Source organism: Passer montanus, unplaced genomic scaffold, assembly GCF_014805655.1.
Source record: "Passer montanus isolate IOZ18808 unplaced genomic scaffold, ASM1480565v1 scaffold174, whole genome shotgun sequence".
Taxonomy (NCBI): Eukaryota; Metazoa; Chordata; class Aves; order Passeriformes; family Passeridae; genus Passer; species Passer montanus.
In genome coordinates, this window is record NW_024364715.1 from 331333 (window position 1) to 348287 (window position 16955).

At 52.4% G+C, this 16955-nt stretch overlaps 1 protein-coding gene and 1 long non-coding RNA gene across 2 annotated transcripts in view; both read left to right on the forward strand.

The window, feature by feature from the left end:
* Nucleotides 1-29: 29 nt before the first annotated feature.
* LOC120500046 lies at nucleotides 30-558 on the forward strand. The gene is made up of 2 exons (XR_005627026.1): nucleotides 30-135; nucleotides 370-558. It is a non-coding gene; the product is annotated as an uncharacterized LOC120500046 (long non-coding RNA).
* A 15434-nt stretch (nucleotides 559-15992) lies between these two features.
* Nucleotides 15993-16955, forward strand: part of PURA (purine rich element binding protein A) — a 1575-nt gene continuing 612 nt past the window's right edge. The window contains 2 exon segments of the mRNA XM_039704397.1: nucleotides 15993-16020; nucleotides 16775-16955. The exon segment at nucleotides 16775-16955 is cut by the window's right edge and continues 1 nt beyond it. Coding sequence (XP_039560331.1) covers nucleotides 15993-16020; nucleotides 16775-16955 — 209 coding nt within the window.

Sequence of the window (16955 nt, forward strand, 5' to 3'; positions counted from 1 at the left end):
GGCAGGGCACGGCACCGGCACGGCCTGGCGCGGCACCGGCACAGGCACTGGCGCGGCGCGGCGCGGGGAGGAGGCGGGATGCTCCCTCAGCTGCCCCTGCCCCCGGGATGCTGACCCCCGCACCCCCCCGGAAAGGTGATTCCCTGCCCGGGAACTCCCCCCCGGGGATGCCCGCTGCGGCGGGGATCCCCGCGTCCCTGGGGGTCCCCGGGGGTGAAGGCAGACCGCGTTCCCTCCACCCGGCCATGGAGCCGGCCCCTCGGCAGCCCCCCCGGCGTTGGCAGAACCCCCCTTTTCCCCGCAAAAGCGACCAAAGATGCGCTCATTCGGGGGCGGCTGCAGGTGACACGGGGGTTCCGCGATGCGCAGGGCCCGCGAGCCGGGGATTCCTCTTTGCCCGATGGTTTTATGGAGCTGGGAGATTTGTGCCCGAGATTCCCTGCACACCTGAAGGAAAGGCATTAACATAGAGACAAACGGAACACGCAGTGGCCGGGGAGACAAAGCCGCCTTTCATGCCCTGTCCCTTCTGCCTCTCGTTAATAAACAAATGCTTTTCCCTGCAGTGGCTTCCAGGAGGAGTCGCTTTAAGCTCCAAAAGGTGCTTGTTTGGGTTTATTTTCGAGGCTGATCCTGAAGCATCTGTGCTCGCAGAGCCTCGCTTGCCCAGGCAGTGCGGAAGGGAGCCGAGATGCTCAGTTAGCAGCAGCAGGGGATGTCGTGGCACTGGATTCCGCGTTGAAGGGGAGCGGCCATAGTCCCATCCCACGGAGGTGACCTGGAGGCGGGAGGGCGATGGCTCTGGACACAGACTGCAATGGCCCCAGGACCTTTAGAGCCCCAGGGAAACCCCTCAAGGGATGACAAGAGCTGGGTCTTTGAGCCCATCAGTGAGAGCAAATGAGCACAGATGGCAGGATCGGGATTTGCTTTGCATTTATCATAGCGCAGCCAGAACCATCAGGAAAAATGGGAAGGGAGCAGAGCCGCTGTGCCCAGCCCAGGCATGGGGCGTAGCCTCTCCTCCTGTTTCCCCGGCTCGGGGCTGGAGCCAGCGCTGTCCCGGGGCTGGCACACCAGGGCACAGCCCCGGCACACGCACCCGGGGCTCTGCAGCCATGGGCGGCCGTGGCTCCTGCTGCCAGCCCGGCCCGCTGCTCTTCCCCTCCCTGGGATGCTGACAGCTCCCGGAGCAGCGGTACCATCGCAGGGCCGTGGTGTGCCGGGAGCCCCGCAGCGGGCACACAGCAGGGCTCAGGGAACATTTACTTCTTGTACACGTTTCCTCTCGCTAAGCGTGATTCTCTGTGGCTTTTTGGTCTCAGATGTTTCTGAGGGCTTTCTCTTTTCCCTGGTTGGTGACCATGCAGAACTGCAGAGAAATGCAGGGGGAGGTAGAAGGGACCAGAAGTGTTTCCCACGGCAGAGGGAAGAACAGTATTTTAGATTCAGGAAGCTGCTCGGAGGAGCAGGGAAACCACCTGACTTCTCTCTTCTTTTGACATAAATCTCTGTGGAATTTCCCCTTTCCCTATCATTTTGCTCAGACAGCAACTGAGGCTCTGCCTGGAAAGGAAGGAGATACCCGAGAGCATAACTTGATCTGGAGCTCGCCTGCTCTACCCTGCCCCTCAGCAGAAAGGGCACTTTCATAGCCAGGCAGCTGAGTTGCTAATCCTTGTCTGTTTTTGCAGGCTGAAATCCCAGCAAGACCACAGCAGTTCTCCCAGTGAGAAATTCAGTGCAAGGTACCTGTGAGGCCTCTGGGGCAATTTTGAAAAATGAGGATTTTCTTTGTCTCTGGGGCATTTTGAAGTCCAGAACACTTAGCATCAAAAAAGGGCATTGGTCACATCTCCTTTTAGCAGTATTTTTCCTGTTGTTCAGCCTAACTCTTGTGAAATCAACTGGCTTTCATCACTTGAGACACTTGCTTTTCTCTTGTCATTTCAGAAATGGTTTAGGACTAAATCCCTTTCCCCCTTTTATTCTGCTCTTCCCATATAAATGGAAAATCATTATTTTCTATAGGTCCTTGGGCATTTTGACATATGAAATAAATAAAGCAAGGTCCTTGGTGCAGTTACCAGAGCAACCTGAACACCAGCTTTGAGAGAATGAAGCCTAAATAACTGATTTTAAAAATATTTTCCTTCAGTTGAGGGTAACTGTTGGCAGGGACCCCAGGAGGTGAGTGGTCTGTTTTAATTTATCCAAAGCCCATCTCTCCCCAAATTCCCTGCTGTGAAACCCCATCATATTTGCCATCCTGGCAGAGAGATGGAGAATCTGAGCTCAGCCTGGATTCCACCCTGTCTGGAGGACCCCAGAGTTCAGCAGCACCATCAGAGGTTCTCGTTCCTCAGGCAAGTGCTGTGGGGGCTGGTTTTTCTTTTACCTCCTTTAATTTTGTTCCTGCAATTTCCCAGAAATGCCTGAAAACAAAGCACCTCTCAGGTCTCTCTTGCCCTCTGCCAAGGGAGCTCCTGGCACAGAGCCCTGCCTGGAGCACAGGGCAGTGTCCCAGTGTCCCTCCCTTCCTCAGGGAGCCCTGCAGCTCCTCTGCAAGGACAGATGTTGACCTCCAGCAGCACGGGCAGGTGGGCTGTCCTTCTTCAGCATCCTCCACAGGTTGCAGATTCTCAGCCTCCTCCGGGTCAGTTGAAGGTGTGCTCCTGCAAATTCCATGTGGGGATTTTGGTGTAAGGAGGAGCAAAGCACAGAGCCACAGAACGTGCTGAGCTGGAAGGGGATGCATTGAGTCCAGCACCTGGCTCTGCACAGGACATCCCAACAACCCCACCTTGTGCCTGAGAGCATTTTCCAAATGCTCCTGGAGCTCTGGCAGCCCCGGGGCCATGTTCATTCCCTGGGGAGCCTGGGCAGTGCCCCCCAGCACCCTCTGGGGGAAGAACCTTTCCCTGATATCCAACCTAAGGCAGGTCCAGCCATTCCCTGTGTTATCCAGCACAGGGCTGTGCTAAGCTTTTCCCCATTTCAGGCCAGCCTCAGAACCATGCCTGTACTGCAAGGGTGTCCCCCCACCTCCCACAGCCCTTCCCAGCACCAGCTCTATCCTGGTTCCCTGCAGGGAGCCTCAAGCCCTGCTGGTGTGAAGATGGCAAATACAGGAGACACCATCCCATAGCCCAGCCAAGGGAACATTGCTTTCCCTCCCTAGGGGACATTCCTTCCCTGCAACAATCAGGTGTTTCACAAAAGCCCCACAAATGCCAACAAATCCATTGCAATCAGTTTCTCCCACCTCCATGTTTTCTCTGCAAGGATTTGGCTTGCTCAGTTGGGGGATGCCCATGGAGAGCATCAGTGCCCCATGTGGGGCAGGAGCCAGCCCTTGACCAGGACACACCAGACTCCTGGCACCAGGGGGACACCACCACAGCCTCGGGTGAAATGTGAAAAGCGGGTGATAAATTATGAACACAGGAATTGTGTGGAAAAAGCAAAACCCAACACTCAGTCTGAGACTCCAACCTGGACATTGACTAACCACAGAATCAGAATGGCTCAGATTGGAAGAAACCTTAAAAATCATCTACTTCTATGTATCTCCTGCCTGTTAATGTCAACTCCCAGATCAGAGAAAGGCAGAACTGAGAGCTGTAGCTGTAGGCACCACAGTGCTGTCTGTCCCAGAAATGGACCATCCTGGCACAGTGGTCTGATCCAGCCACCCATCCTTCCCTCAGCTGGGAGAGCATTGACCCACTGTAATTCCATGAGATTCTCAACAGTCCAAAGAAAAGTTGAGAACATTTGTTGTAGGGAGGAAAAGTAGGACTTTATTATTACGAAACCCACCCCAAAAAACCTTTTATCTATTGGCACATGGTGATCAAAGGGAAAAAATCAAGAGCAAGTTGTTTCCTGCACCTGGGAGAGAAGCTGCTAGGGTTTCCTCCAGCCCCTTTGTGACATATTCACCTAGGCAGTAGGAAGGAAAAAAATCTACTCATCCTTCAAGGAAATGTGTGCCTCTTTTATTTGCTGCCCTCCCCGAGAAACTCATTCACTCCTTGTCCACCCACACAAGCAGGAATGATGAATGAAAAACAAACCATAAACAATTCAGCCTTCCCTTTTCCCTCCCAGCCTTCCCATCAGATGTTGCAGCCCGTGCCTCAGCTCCCAGATTTGCCCGCGGATCGCTCCCACCGCGTGCCTTGGCTCGTTCCTTGGATACACCCAACACGTTTGACAGCAGCTCCAGCTCCAGGAGGGCTTTGAGACAGGGCAGCACTGCCCAGAGCCAGAGGATTGCTCTGGTGGCACTGGCAGAGGTGGCACTGGCAGGGAGCTGATGATCAGGCGGGCAGCTCTTCGTGTCCCCAGAAGGACAGCGGTGCCCAGGTACTGAGATGTGTCACTAGGAAGATGGCAGGGTGCAAAATGGCACCAGTGGGAGCAATGCTCCCCACAGGATGGTGCATGCCAGCCTCCAGCCCTCCAGTGGGAGATCCCTCCATCCCAGAGATTCTCCCTGGACTGGATTTCACTGCCAGCCCTGGATGTTTTCTCTCTCCCTTCTCTCCACACAACCTCCTTACACCCCCCTGTGTATCAAATAACAATTGCAGCCACACCAGGGCACCAGGTACATCTGTGCACCTCTGAATTCCCTTCATAGGCAAAGTCCCCTCCCACTTTTGCCCGTTTCGTGTATTTTTATGTAAAAATATGCTGAGTGGGTGTATGCCTTATTACATGTGTAGGAAACATGGGGAATGAGGACTTGAGGTACCACCACAATAAAAGAGAGGGATGAGGCTGTTTGGCTTTGCTCTTGATTCCCTGTTTAAATACAATTTGCCATTGTTAGATAAGAGACCCTCTCCAAATTACTTCTGAGATCCAGGAGACCATTTCTGCAGCAACAAGTTACTGCTTGTAGGCAGCCTGTGGCTGGAAAATGCCCTTGATATTACAGAAATGGTAACTTGTTTAATAGATCCAAATAAATAGGAAAGCCCAGGAGCTCGGGTGGCAGCATCTGAGCCCTGTACTGAGAGGTGCACAGACCTTAGGGCAAGGCTAAATATAGGTCCCACAAACCAGAACAACAGAGCTTCTACTGAGAAGATAATCAAGCCCTGGAGGAAACTACACAATATAAAGCTGAGATTTAAAATAAATGTGAAATGAGTTGGTGGATCTGGGACTAGTTCCTTATGGAAAAGTTTTCACATCAGAAAAAAATCGTTTGGTGAAATGGGCTCTTTAATTAGCAGTTTCAGCAAGAAGCCAGGAGGACTGGAGGGGTGCTGGAGCCTCATCCCTCACCCTTCCACCCTGCCCTTTGCAAGGAGAGCTGGGATCAGGGGAGGGGTGGGCTGTCCCAGGCTGCTGCATGTCAGGGGCTGAAGAGGAGCCCTGTTTGCTCTCCTTGTGCTCAACTCTTACCATGCCCTTCCCAAGAACATCCTGCACTCTCCAAAAGCAACACCCTGGATTCAGCAGGTGCTGAATCCAGGCAGGAGATCCACAGGACAGGTGTCCATGGCCCCTGCACACCAGGCTCTCATCCTGCACCCACCAGTGGCCAGCTGCAGCCACTGGGACTGTCCAAACCAGCTTTCAGGTAGCCAGATCCTGAATGCAACATCCCAGCTGTGATGCCCAGGGAGGGAGGCTGGATCCCACCCACCAGGGCACAGCATGGCACTGCCACGTCCCCACCCAGCTCTCCTTCAGCCGGCTAAAGGGGTGCAAATTAAAAAATAAGACCCAGGTTGTTTTTTCCTTTTCCCCCCTTATTCTTTCCTCGCTTCATCTCACACTGTAATCTTGTGGTTTGCAATTAAATTGTGTCTTTATGTCTCCTTTCCTCAATAAGTTAATGAAAATTAGTTTTGCTCCAAAGTGGAGGATGAATGTCTCACTCTGTGCTGAGCATGAGAGCAGGACACAGGGCCCAGGAGCAAGAGAAGCTCCTGCTTCCCTGGGGACTGATGGGTTCTGTCGGGCTCCTGAGCCTCCCCAAGAATCTGAGCCTCAAGTTTCCATTTTCAGCTCCATTTCCAGCTCCTTCTCCTCCTTGCAAAGCCTGCAACAGCAGTGGGAGGTTACAAATAGAGCAAGCAGCTCATCTGCTGCATCTCGCAGTGTGATCCGTGGGCACACACGTGCACGTGCTGGATCCTCCCTCCCGGGGCACCTCCAGCCTCTCCCAGCACACCCAAGGCCACGCTGCTTTCCCGGTCTGCAGCTCCCTCCTCAGCCCTTTGCTGAGCACGTCCTGTCCTGAGGACACAGGCAGCTCCACATGCATCTGCACTGAGATTAACCCTGCAGAGCCAGGGACAGCAATTTGTATTTCCTCACCCAAAATCCATCCCGTGGGAAGGATGCCAGGCCAGCTCTGACAAGGCAGAGGCTTCAGTGGGAGTCTCTGCTTGCTGCAGGAGTGATGGGGTGCTGGCATCACCTGCCTGACCTGCCCCAGGGGTGCTGCCCCTGCCTCTCTCTCCTCTCCTGAAGGCTGGATCACACACAGACTCACTGGGGCAGGGACACGGGCACTAAAAGGAGGGGTGATGGCAGGTGGTCTTGCTTAGTCTGGGTGCTGGCATCACCTGCCTGACCTGCCCCAGGGGTGCTGCCCCTGCCTCTCTCTCTTCTCCTGAAGGCTGGATCACACACACAGACTCACTGGGGCAGGGACATGGGCACTAAAAGGAGGGGTGATGGCAGGTGGTCTTGCTTAGTCTGAGAGGAATTTTAGGGCTGAGTTAATGGCTAAAAACTACCTGGAGGGCAGGTACAAAGGCAAGGATCCAAAGTCCCCTCCGTGGGGCATGTCACATGGGGCAGTGGCCCTATAGTGCAGCTTGGGAGGCTGAGGGTGAATATCCAGGTGATCTTTCTTTCCCAGGAGGTGGTGCATCCCTAGGAGAGCACACAGCATGGGGGCAGGGGTCCTTCATTGTTTGGGGTTGATGAGGCAGAGCCCAGTGAGGCTGTGACCACCCTGACCTGCTGCTGGCAACAGCCATGGTGCAAGCAGGCACCAGCCAGGAGCATCCCAGGGCTCCCATCCCACTGCCCCTTCCAGACTCTGGGACATGTGAGCTCTGCCCAGTCTGGCATGGCTGTTTCTGAGCCCCCAGCCAGCGGGGTAATGCTGGCTGCCCATGACACAACACACAGCACTGTCTGCTCCCTTCCAGGAGTCACTGCTTCTTCAGGCAGGGAAGCAATGGGGACCCGAGTGAGGCACTTCAGAGCAGAGATCTGGCACAACCCTCTTGCTTCCCCAGGCTGGGGATGGCCAGGGAGGCAGCAGGAGCCGTGGCTCTGGTCTGAGGGCAGCAGTCTGTCCCTAGTCCCCCAGCAAGCACACCCATTTCCTCAGGGGTACTCCCTGGACTGAGTGGGGGAGGAGGTGGTGTGGGGGTCTCTCCAGTCTCAGTGAGAAATGCCCCACAGCAAAAGGCTTAATAAAATATCTGTTTTAACAAGGCAGAGTAAAAAGAGAAATGTCAAGGGCAAGTTTGCCTTATGCCCCTTCAGATGCAGAGCAGCCTGCATCCGTGCAGCGTGGGATGGACCCAGGATGGATTTTCCCCAGTGCTGCACATATCCCTTCCCTGGAGAGAAGTTCTTCCTTTTTGGTTCCCCAAGCTGTCATAGATCCTTCTTTTTATTTGTCTTATTAAGGCAGCTGTTTTATGATGCCATTTGCTGTCAGGCCTTTCACACTGAGATGCAGAATTAACCCCTCTCACAGGTGCCAGAGCCCCTTTCCTCCCAGCCCCCTGCACTGCTTTCCCCAGAACAAGGGTCTGTGCCTGCTGTGCTGCCTGCACACTGTCCCAAAGTCTCCAGCAAAGCCAGCTTGCCAATGTTTCTGCTTTGTAAACAGCTTTCCTCTCCAACACAAACCAGGTGCTGCACACACCAGTCTCTTACCTGCTCCATCCAAACCTTCTGGAATCCCAGCACTGCATCACCCCACCTGAACCTCATGGTATTTTCTGAGCAGCTGTAAAACAATTAATTGAATTTAATTATTGAGAGGATTTTCATGTTTCCTGCGCACTTACACACCATGTTATCTCAATCACACCGGGGCTGGTCTCTAATTCTCTTTTTAATGAGTTCCCAAAATATTCCCATAAGCAATATCCTCAAACCAGCTCCTCTATCTAGACACTGTGAGAGACTGAAACCCCCCACATGGTCCCTGGGGAGGGAGAAGGACTTCTTGCTGTGCTGGGTGCATTCTGTATTGGCACCAGGCAATCCCTGCTCTCCCCAGCAGCAGGATTTAGGGGAGCCAAGGTTTTCTCCTCCTCCTGTTGTGATTCAGTCTGTGCTCCTTCAGTTCTTCAGTCTCCTGCAGGGTTATTGCACAGCCCCAGCTGGGACCTGTGGGTCTAAAAGCAGACCAAGAAATTACCTCATAAAAGTGAAGGTTTTTCCCTCTGACACCAAGACAGAGTGGACTCTGCAGTCAATTTGCTCTGTGAGAAACCAGAGCATGGAAAAATTCAGTACCTTCATCATTTTACTCATGGCATCTTTGAGGGAAAAGTAAAAAGATGTTGCTTCTGGGGTAAGGGTCTGGCTTATGGACTAAGAGGTTTTCAATTAAACACCTCTTCAGCAAAATCCAAAACACTGGGGTGAGTTCTGGGACAACTTTTTTGACTTGGAGTCTGTGGATAAGCCACAGGGAACAGGAATCCCAGGTTTTCAAATGCCAGATGGGTCTCAAGAGGACAGAGAGGAATCCCACCCAGAGCCACAATGATGCTCCAGAATCCTCTGAGCAGCTCTGAAAGAGATATAAGCAAATGTTAAATAACTACTAAATTAATTTTGATACTTTGAGACATTCCCTGCTACAGTACAACATTTCTTAATGCTGCCCATGGGAAGTCACTCACAGGAAAGGAATAGTGCCTGACTCTTCCTTGTCACAGCACCCAGGTCAGGCTCACAGGACTCTGCAGCTGTGAGCTGGGGGGCCTCTCATCATCTTAGGGCTGGTAGGAATGGCTCTGCTGCCTTAGAGAACCCCTCACCACAGTCCCTTTTCTTCCTGGTAAAACTTAAAATGAGAAGCCAAGTTGGGGCATTTCTCTTCCTCTATGGAAAACTGTGGATCTTTAGAGGGAGGTATCACACCTTCCTCCCGCCTGTGGCAGCCCCCTCTCACCTCTCACAGGACTGCAAAGCTGGCCATACCTCCGTGTATCAGCACAGCTGAGACCTTTGTTCTCCTTGAAGGACAGCTGTGACTTCCTACCAGGGCAGCACTGGAGTATGGCTTAAAGAACAGCTTTATCCTCCTGGAAAAGACAGGGACTGGGGTCCAGAAGATGCCTCCCCCAAGTGTGGGGCAGGACACCTGGCTGGGCCACAGAAGGACAGAGCAGTGCTGCAGTACTTGAAGAATGGCTTCAAACACTCATCCTGCTATCTCTCCCTCCACAAAACCATACTCAGAGATCATCTTGTATCTCCTCTAAACAGGCCTTGCCACCACAGCCAGCTGCTGTGGTGAGATGAGATGCCTTGGTTGGTCTCGTGTGTGCACGATGAGGAGTTCCAAGCTATAAATTCTTCTGGACCAAAGCTCCCACATTCTCCAGGCCAGGCTGAGAAGTATCTGTGTAGATAGGTTTGTTCACAGTCAACCAAGTGTTTTCATCCCAGGGACCCAACCAGATTCCCATCCTGATGATGTGACTGCCAAGCAGCACCAGCACCAGCTCCACCAGCTCTGGGCAGAGCAGCAGGTGCCCTGCTTGGGTCTGTGCCCACCCCACAGGGCTGTGGGATCCATGTCCCACCCAAGGGCCCAGCCTGCTGGAGAAAGATCAACCTCATGGGACACATCCCCTGTCCCAGAGAGAGCAAGACCAAGCACAGGGCCAGTGTGAAAACTCAGAGCCCGCTCCAGGACAGCACTGAAGGGGGCAATTCCTGTCTCCTGGATTTGCACAGCAGCTCACACCCTCTCATGGACCTGCTCCCGGGGCAAACCTGCTCAGCCTCAGCACCAAGGCAGCTCTGCAGAGCACAGGGGATGAAACACTGCAAAACAAGCTTGGACCGGGGCCATGCCTGGCCATGAGCCAGAGAGGGGCCAAGAGCACTGTGAGCAGAAAAGGTGTTTATAAACACCTCTCCAAGCCTCCTGCACAGCAAGACAAGCTGTGGAAATGCCTTTGGCTCCTTCCTGCTCATCTCTGGCTGGGCTCCACAACAGCTTCCAGGGCCTGTTTTTGTCCATTTATCTTAGAATTGGGAGGAAGGGGAATTGGAAGAATTTAAATTAAGTTCTAGGGCCTCTGCTCTCCTCCAGGTAGGTATTACTCTATTCCTGGGTTTATGTAGCATCCTTGAAATTACTGTTTTGGGTATCAGCTGTGCCTGCAGGGCTGCATTCACTCACTCACACACACACATTTGCCCCCAGGAGCCAAAAGGCAGGTCCTGAGCTTCTGCAATGAGCTTAACACTGCTAGAACAACTCTTGAATACACCCATTAGCCTTGTGGCTGCTGCTTACCACCACAGGAAAAGAGGATTCAAAACCAGGGGCACTAAAATCACTAGGTGGGTGCAGGGTCCAGGGGGACAATTACCTGGATGCAGCAAGAGGTTCTGCCACAGGAACATCAGCTACTTGCAATCCAGCCAGGGATCTGAGCCCTTGTCTGTACTGCACAGCTCCATCTGCACAGCTGGACTTTGCTCTTCCTTGGGTGAGTTTTGGGAGAGTTTTCCTTTCAGAACCATGTAAACCAAACCCCACAGAGGATGGGGAGCTGGGATTCTGTGTGCTGGTTTTGGCTGGGGTAGAGTTAATTTTCTTCTCAGTAGCTGTTATGGGGCTGTGCTTTGGATATGTGCTGAAAACATGGCTGATAACACAGAGATGTTTTTATTATTGCTGAGCAGGTCTTACACAGAGCCAAGGCCTTTTCTGCTTCTCATATCACCCCACCAGTGAGCAGGTTAGGGGTGCACAAGGAGCTGAGAGGGGACACAGCCAGAACAGCTGGCTCCCACTGACCCAAGAGATATCCACAGAATTCACAGAACCACTGGGTTGGAAGAGACCTCCAAGATCATTGAGTCCAGCCCAGCCCCAACACCTCAGCTCAACCCTGGCACCCAGTGCCACACCCAGGCTGTGTTAAACACACCCAGGGATGGTGACTGCACCACCTCCCTGGGCAGCCATTCCAGAACTTTATCACCCTTCCTGTAAAAAACTTTTTCCTAATATCCAACCTGTATTTCCCTTGGCACAGCTCATCCCACACCACACAGCTCTGCTGTCCTGGGGGTGCCTGAACACCTGCCTGTGATGGCAGGTGGGAACAGATTCCTTGCTTTGCTTTGCTGGTGCATGTATCTTTTGCTTTCCCTAACTGTCTTTATCTCAGCTGCCAGTTTGTCTCACTTTCCTCCTTCTGATTCTCTCTCCCATCCCATCAAAGGGGAGTGAGTGGATGATGGTGCTGAGCTGCCACTTGGGGTCAAACCACAGCACTGTGTCATGCTGGCAGCAGCCAGCCCACCTGAGAGCTGAGGACTCGCTGCATCCTCTCCCAGTGGCAACAGCCAGGTCAGCATCTTCAGAGAAAAAAATTGAGGGAAAAGAAAAAGCCAAAGCATCCTTCTTTTGGATGCAAAACTGGTAAACTGTGATTTGTTCTAAATCTCATTTCAAAACTGTGGTTTGTTCTGTGTCTTCCTTCTCGTCCTCACAGATGTTTGGGGTTTCTTTGGCCCCACATGGGAGCAGTCAGCCCATTTCCTCCAAGCTCTATGAGCACCCTTGCTCCCAGGGAACAGATTGCAAAAGATCTATTCCAACATCCTCACATACTTTTTAAGGAATCTGAAAGTATCACAGCTGCAAAAGCTGCATTGGGGAGGGGCTGGAGTAATAACCTCAAAACCAGAAGTTACAAATGGCCAGAAAGCTTCCCTGGCTGGAGGGGGAGTTGTGGAGGTCCATGGCACAATCATACCTGGGAGTCTCTAGAGCCAAGACTTCTCTCTGCCTTCTCCCACCCTTTTCTCCTCTGGGACCCTGCACCAGCTGGACTGCTCTTGGACACATTAGGGACCCCACCTGGTGTGATCCAACAGCTTTAGAGGCTAAAAATAAATGGCAGGATAAAACAGGCATTGTGATATGGAGGGGGATGCACCTCTATCAGGCAAAGCTGGGAAACACAGAAATCTGCAGACAATGCCAGCCAGTGCTTTCTAAAGCACACTTCCCAAAAATGTGCCTTGAGGGCATGGATTCACAGCCCACAACCCGAGCATGTCCATGAGCCCAGAAGGAAAAGCAGGACCAGAGAGGATGTCAGCTGCCTTGCTGCATGGCTGTGCAAGTCCAGAACCAGCAGTGATGGCTGGAGGAAGAACAGAACCATGTGGGCACAGCTCTGGAGACAGCAGCAAGGCAGCATGAAAACAAGAGGAATCAAAGAGCAAAACCAGGAGGTGCTGTCATCTTAACAAAAGGATGAACCAGCTGGTCACAGGAGCCAGAGCAGCTGTGCCCGTGAGCCAGCTATGCCCACCTTCCTGGACGTCCCTGTGGACAGAGCACCTTCCCAGCCAATGCCACAGGCATGGGAAAAGGGAAGGGAAGGAGGAGGCCCAGCCAGGCACCACACCAGTTCAACTGGAGGCAAAGAAGCCACCTGGATACTGGAAACAGGAAGTCACATAAATGGGTGACACAGCCTTTGCTAACTGCTGCACATGATGCTGGGCTCTAGTCCTTGCTCCTCCTTAGGAAACAAGGAGCCCTGGGTTTATAAATTATTCTCACTGAAAACCAGCAAGATTGGAATTTGGTGGCCATTTGTTGCTAGCTTTTGACAGAAGAGCAGGCAGCACTTCCTGGATTCTGTGGGGAGCTGGAGAACCATGCCTTCCTCTTAATGTCTCTGAGAACCAAGAACTGGGGAAGGTCCTCACTCTCTGCAGGTGACGAGACCTCCGTGGTCAGAAAGAACAAATGAGGGGGAAGCCAGCTGAGAAAAGGGCAGTAGGGGACTTGCAGGCCAGTCAGAGAAGAGAAAGCACACTGGAGTTGGAACAAGCCATCACAAAAACAATCCCAGACTTAATTCACTTGGATAGGACATCACATAGTGTGTAGAAGAATTAGCCCTTTATCTTTGCAGGCACAAGAAGCAAAAACTTGTTCTGCCATTGTGCAGTCACTGACTCCTTATTTCTTTGTTTGTTTTTTGTTTGTTTTTTGTTTCTGAAGAGTGAGCAGAAGAGGCGTAGCTACAGCTCGCCATGGAAACTGCCGCTGTGGACAAGGAATGGCTGACATGTCCTCGGGATGCCACCCTCTAGCAGGTGGCCAAAAAGACACCAACCCTGTACCCAGGGCCAGTCTGGATGCAGCCGTGCCCCACTCTGGAACAGCTGGAAGCCAGGCTCCCTGGCAGGGTTACCCCTCAGGCAGCGACCCTCCCGTTCCCCCGTGGAGGAATCCTTGCCTCGGTGCTCCCCCAAAACAAATCATCAAAGGAAGTGGAGCTGCTTTCTTGGAGAGAAGCGGTTCCAACTGGAGCTGCAGTTGTCCGTGGCCAAGCTTTCCCATTGTTATTTTACAGTCGCTTGATGTTCTGAAAGATATTTAGAAAAATGACTTTAACTGTCCTGTGCCAAACTGGGTGAGGGTGAAAAAAAAATGAAATTTGGCAGGGATGTTATTCATTCAGCATGTAGCTTGGATGACGTCCAGTGACTAACACAGGAGTTTTAACTGATCTGGGAGACTAAAAACCATTCACAAATAACTTGATTTAGGGTCACTGTGATTTCTTTTTATAAATAATTTTCATTGAGAAGTATTTTTTTAATTAGGATCGACAGATCCTAATAGCAACGCTATTGTGTGCGCCGCTCATCGTTCCCATCTTCCTAAATGACTTTCATATGTTGTGTGCTGGTTTCTTGTTTGCTGCACACGATGGGGCTTGTTCACAGGGTAACCAACGCCTCACGGCAGTGGACGAGCCATGCTGAACTCCAAAGGCACGCTCCAAGGAGGACCCAGATGGAAAGCAAAGGGAGCTTTCACCATCCTGTTACACGTTCCTGTTCAGGGGCTGGTCTGAGCCTTCACCCAGCCTCAGACATCCCCCGTGGCTGTAAAACCCTTCTGAGCATTCTGCATTTGAGAGATGGCAACAGCAACTTGGCTTTGGTGCTTCAGTGCTCCAACTCCCATCACAGCACAGGAAGTTCTCTGAACTTCCCTCTTCCCCTTTTCCATGGTGGAAAGAGTTCTTGCTGGACAAGAATGGGACCAAGTGAAATATCTGACACAACTTGGGAAAAAAAGTCTAAACTCAGTCACCTCCTAACCCAGCAGCTCACCCGACTCAGCCTGAGCAGATCTGGGCAGACTGCAGGAGAATTCAGACATTCGGATGAGAGAAGAATGACTCGGCGACTCAAATGAATCTTGCTTGGCAATATCCTCCGTGTGTGACAGCCTTTTCTTTGACTTGCACAATAACAATTGCAGCCCAGCCACTTCAGCTGCTAATCTTATCTCTTGTTTGAATGGCTCTTAGCTTGCCTCCTGTTGATTATAAATGTTTGTACAAGTTCTTGGAGTCAGCGGAGTTGTTGTTTCGTAGCTGAATTGCAGGCTGGGGCTCCAAACTTTGAGATGCTCACAGTAATGATCAGATATGTTCTTAAAAGCCCACTGAACTGGATTTCAAAACAAAAGGCCCATTGATCTTAAGCCTGAAATCCCAGCCACAACTCTTAAAATCTCTTCCCTTGTCTTTCCAAGGAACTGAAACTGGTGTGAAAAATGACTACAACAGTCAAAGAAAGGAGGATTATCTATGAGAGGAAGCTAACTAAATTTGGTCTCATTTAGGCTATCATAACAGTGCTGAAGGGGGTATAATTGCTGCTGAGAGACATATGGAAGGAGATAAACTCTTAGAAAATCTCGTGAAATCTCCAAACTGAGAGTTGTGGGGCTGGACATGAAAAGATTTCTGATTTTCAGAGCACAGAGGTCCGGGATGGGTTTCAGCAGAAGCCACAGAGGCAGTGCAGTGAGCAGCCTGATAACCATGTGGGAGCCACTGATAGGACTGCAACAGGCAGGACGGGCAGCGTGTGGCCAGGAGCTCCCTGCAAGATCCCAGTCCAGTCTTTGCTCTGGATGAGGCCAAACCTGGACAACACATGGAGAGACTCCCCTGGCTCCTGCACTTATCCATCACCCTGGTCCAGCCTGTTTTGCACCTTGCCTCATTCAGCAGCCATCCCCAGCTTGCCTTGGCCACATGATCTTGTTTTAGCATTGGGCAGACCAATTTAAGCTCCTGTGGGTCACCAGGATGGGCTGCTGTGGTACAGCTCCCATTGAAAAGATTGTCTTTTGGGAAGAAAACCACTTTTTCCCCTTTGTTTTGTTTACTTTAATAAGCAAATGCCTTATTCAAGCCAAATTCAGGCACAAAATCAGAGCATTAGGTAGTGGCTGTGACTTCCAACACTAAAAGGTGCTGGGCAAGCAGAATCCCAGAAAACATCATCCCACCAAAGCACCAACACTGGCAGGTTGTTCCCAGGATTGTTGGTATCCACATGGAGCACATCCACTCCTGAAAAGGTACCACTGGCCTGTGCTGGGGAGGAAAAATAACCTCTGCTGCTGGCCAGCATCCTCAGCACCAGCAATTTTCACTGCACCCAGTCAGGGACAGACCGGGCACAAACACAACTCCTCGTGCACTTCCCAGGTCTACCACCTGGATAAAGCACGGCTGATCCTTAAGGACACCTGCTGGTGACAGCACAGGCCGCGGGTTAGGCTGTTTGATGTCATTTGACTTGAAGATGAAAAGAGCAAATGAAGAGAGAGGGGTTGCCAAAGCACCAGCCTGCAGCCTGCCGTGGGGGCACCGTGGCAATGCCAACCTGGACACGCAGTTCCCATGCCAGGAAACACCCAGGACAGCTCAGGTGGGCTGAAAATCAAACCCAGCATCCACGGAGAGCCCAGCACATCCCTAGCACTCAGGGCTTTCTGACAGCTGGCAAGCTGCAGCTCAGCCAGTGCTGAAATATTGTTTCTGTGGTAAAAGGAAACTGTTTCTCTGTGTATTTGTTTTATTACCCATGGAGTCTCCATCACCACGGCTTTAACCACGGCCATGGGGCAGGCTGGGGGTTCCTCCTGGCTGAGCATCCTCTAACGCAACAAGATGTCCCAGCAGTTCACTCCCTGTCTCCTTGAGAAAGCCATTTGTGTGCCAAGCACATTCCACAGGCCCCCCCAAAATTCACCTCATAGCGCCACTCTTTGTGCAACACTTGCAGGGTTTTTGGGATGCTAGAGGTACATCCATGCCTTCCCCAGAAGCCAGCAGTCCTGGAAGCAGCAGGCAGGGAAGCAACTTCTACCCAGAGCAATCCTACCAGTTTGCTTCCCTGCCTGCAGCACCAGGAGAAAACATCTTTACTTGGGCTGGAGCTGGCTTAAAACTGAGGGTTTGGAAACCAGGACTAGAAGCTAAGGCATCTCCTCCAAAACCCACCCCCAAACCTCCAAAACCCAGCCCCAAGCCTCCAAAATCCACCTCCAAGCCTCCAAAATCCCACCTCCAAGCCCCACCTCCAAACCCCCGCTGCGGAGGGCGCCCGGTCCCCCCGGTCCCGACCCCGCTGCGCTCCGAGCCTCCAAGCCCCGCACCGCGTTAATTAACTTCCCCATCAGCCCCGAATAAACACCAATCCCACCCGGGCATCCCGGGCATCCCACCCGGGAGGAGGGCCCGCTGCCGAGCGTTCTCCCGTACGGCTCGCTGCGGGGAGCACGAACCCGGCGGCTCTCCCGGGCTGCCCGCGGGCTGCCCCGGGGGTGCGGGTGCGGCGGGGCCCAGCGGCGGGGCGGGCGG